Here is a 3,234-nt window from a genome sequence, read left to right as displayed (position 1 = left end):
TAGGAAGCCACCCGGTGTGTAATGCAACATTCCTCTTGTCAAACTATACAGACTAGAGCAACACTGATTTAAATTAGGTCCATTGTATTGCAACATCCTTGGACAAAGGACACAATCTTACAAACATCATGGAGAGCCTTTTAATTAAAAGAAAATCAATAAATGGATTGAAATCGGATGAAATTATAAATCAAACATATTTCTGAAAAATAAAATATTTATTTAAATCACAGTCACAGGTCAGGTTGATTTCTAAATACATAAAATTATCTTTTTAACAGAGTTTTTTTTATCCCTCTCTTTCAACAGAGGAATGGATATGTAGTGCAAAATAAGATATCAACCTCATGGCAGAAAAAAACATTTAAAAAATCTTTCTTTTGGCTATTATCATATACCCTGTTAATGCATTTTGAACCGTGAATTAAGTAGCTCCAATGCAGCAAAATGGATTACTTTGCGTTTTATAGGCTCGATAAAACACACTTGCACATACTAGCACACTGCTTTGTCTACGACAGCAGAATAAGTTAGGTAGTTCTCCACAGCACAGTGTTGAAGTTGAAACATAAGTTCGTTTGCCACAAAGGCACGTTTAGCATCAAATAGTAGTGGAAGTGTCTGAGGTAGGCGAAGCACCCGGGGATGAGCTGTTTGAATTTTCTGCGTTTTGACCAGAAGAGCAAAAGGTGGCTCGTTTAAGTATCGGGACAGTTCCTTCCTTCTCGCGCTTCTTTTGTTTCATCCTGCGATTCTGAAACCAAATTTTAACCTGCGTTTCGTTCAGTTCGAGCGTGGCGGCCACCTCCACTCTGCGCGCCCTGGTCAGGTACTTGTTGAAGTGAAACTCCTTCTCGAGTTCGGTGAGCTGCTTGGTGGTAAAATTGGTGCGTATTATGTTCTGTTGGCCGTGGATCCCATATTCGGCTACTTTTGGCCAAATTATAAATAAAAGAGACAGATTAGAAGCATATTTTGACAACATTTTAAAATGACAGGACAGCTAATATTTATAGTAACTAGTTACTCTAAACTCACCTGTTTTAGGGGGGTTCCTCTTGACTTTCATCCAGTCAAACGTTTGGGCTTGTTTGATGTTCGTCTTGGAGTCGCTGTCACTGTCAGGAGAGACATGGTACTTGCTGAACGAGCCATAGCCGTGTGGTTCATGCTCTCCATAGGGAAATGACTGATAATGGCTTGCAGAGACCGAACCAGGCCTGCAGTTAGATTCACTGTAAGTTCCAATGTTGGATCCCATATTCACCACAGAAAATGCAGGGGACTGAAGGCGCATGTGGTCATCTGCTTGAGTGAGAGCGTGCTGATGTCCATAGTCCGAGAGCGGAGGTCGGGTTTGCTTGCAGAAATTACTGTGTCCAGTTTTCCCCATATCCATATTGATGTGGTATGGCTGCGCCTGAAGTTGAGGATAAGTTGTGCCATGAGTTTCGTGCGGCGCCGGTGTAAAGGTGTTTCCTCCGACCGGCCGTCCCTCGGGAATGTAACTATTAGTATTACTTGCACAAGCACTTGGCAAGTATTCTTGCTCCATAGAAAAACACCCAACCTTCGAACTGTAAGTGTTAGCACCACGGTTATAAATCGTATAATCTAAGTAGGAATTCATTGTTGACTGACCAAGCAAAATTGATTAAGCAGGGTCAATATACGCTGATGTGTGGTCCCAGTGCCCCTACAACCTCTAAGCACTATGTCAAACCACACAAAGTTCTATCCGAGCTCATATCAGTTAAGTGACAGATCATGTGACTAATTTTGCACCAATAGTGTGCGACCTGCGGTAGCACTCTGGGCGTTGCAGGTGTCCATCAAACGATTCGTATTTACATGACAAACACATCAATCGAATGCACCCATCAATCTGATAAACTGGCAGTGTAGATAGGTGATTTAATTCCTATAATGTGAATTAAAGCGAGCACAGCAATTATAACAGTATCCATATATTTATAGGCTATTGTATTCGTGACGGCGAGGACAACTGAAGTTATGGTGCAAGTTATAGATAAGGCCCTATAAATTCATCATATGCAATACCATTGACCAAATGTGTTTGTTTTTTATTTATCTTTTCCATAAGGGGGTTCTAGTGCTATAGTTCCTATAATTTAACTGGATTGAATGAACTTCTATATAGCCTGCTGAGAGTGGGTTCTCTCAAGATAGTAATTAAGCCATCGTACTTTTTAAAATAATGATTAGATATAATAATCTCCCATTAAGGGCTTTTATGACGCTAGATATTTTGATCATAAAACAGGGAGATCATGATTATATGATTATTTCCTAAAAGCAAAAAATAAGAGGTTATCTCGACTTTAATGGAACCCAAAAAAATATTTTTAGTGCATGTAACAAACATTCTTCATAGGCTATAGAAATGTATTAATATGCTAAACGTTGTAAATCGCCCCAGATAAACTGATGATTAGATCTCAAATGAACATCGCGAGAACATTGAAATTAGCTTAACAGAAGCAATAGGCCAAAATAAATTTATGCTAAAGGCTAAACGCACTAATACACGCACAGTAAATTTGAACTATTAACCCCAACGAAATTATTAAATCAATCAAGTACATTAGCTATTGGCCTACTTATTTACCATTAAAAATCAATTTTGGAAATATTACATGAAACTGGCCTTTAATCATTTGAAGGGGACTTTATTAGGCTACCCTCTGGGGAAAATGACAGAATAGTTTTGCAGTTTTTCGGAGAATGCTATGTATATAGATTGGATAAGCATACCCACCCAGCCATATTCGCGGGAGGACTTTTTACCTGAGGCACTGTAAATGCCATGATTAAATAAATCTCTCGCAGTTTCACTCAAGACGGTGTGTAGATCGGAGATGCTATAGCAACGAGATCCAGCTATCAACGAGAGGCTGTCCTTTCAACCTTCAATCTTTTTTTGCCTCATCCTCGGAGTCTGAAATCAGATTATCATTTTCCTCTACGTTTGAGAAAACCGGGCATTTCCACACATCTCCTTAAACATTTGTGGGTTGGAGGGTTGAAGTGGAGCAGGCTCTACAGCTGGTTGTAAAGTAGGACGTGCTCTTTTTGATGCAATGAATCCCAGCGGGGTGTTCTTGTCGCTCCTGAGCTGTTAAAGAGGATATACTTCATATTAATTGGATTTGAACCAATTACTACATTTGGAACACTCGCATTAACAATATTTGAATAACAGCGAACACAGAT

At 39.4% G+C, this 3,234-nt stretch overlaps 1 protein-coding gene across 1 annotated transcript; it reads right to left on the bottom strand.

The window, feature by feature from the left end:
- Positions 1 to 205: 205 nt before the first annotated feature.
- hoxb1b (homeobox B1b) lies at positions 206 to 2,902 on the bottom strand. The gene is made up of 2 exons (XM_067429683.1): positions 1,039 to 2,902; positions 206 to 930 (listed from the first exon to the last, which is right to left on the bottom strand). The coding sequence occupies exons 1-2, from the start codon at positions 1,628 to 1,630 to the stop codon at positions 602 to 604; spliced, it is 921 nt and encodes a 306-aa protein (XP_067285784.1). The 5' UTR covers positions 1,631 to 2,902; the 3' UTR covers positions 206 to 601.
- Between the last annotated feature and the right edge of the window lie 332 nt (positions 2,903 to 3,234).

This window comes from Pseudorasbora parva, chromosome 21 (genome assembly GCF_024679245.1).
Source record: "Pseudorasbora parva isolate DD20220531a chromosome 21, ASM2467924v1, whole genome shotgun sequence".
In the NCBI taxonomy this organism is placed as follows: Eukaryota; Metazoa; Chordata; class Actinopteri; order Cypriniformes; family Gobionidae; genus Pseudorasbora; species Pseudorasbora parva.
The sequence above is the reverse complement of the archived record's forward strand: the minus strand, read 5'-3'. Positions and strand labels throughout refer to the sequence as shown.

Excerpts from the sequence above, each read along its gene's own strand:
- hoxb1b (XM_067429683.1), bottom strand. The coding sequence starts at position 1,630 with ATGAATTCCTACTTAGATTATACGATTTATAACCGTGGTGCTAACACT. Across the intron at positions 931-1,038 it reads GAGGAACCCCCCTAAAACAG|TAGCCGAATATGGGATCCAC; the intron begins GTGAGTTTAGAG and ends TTTGGCCAAAAG.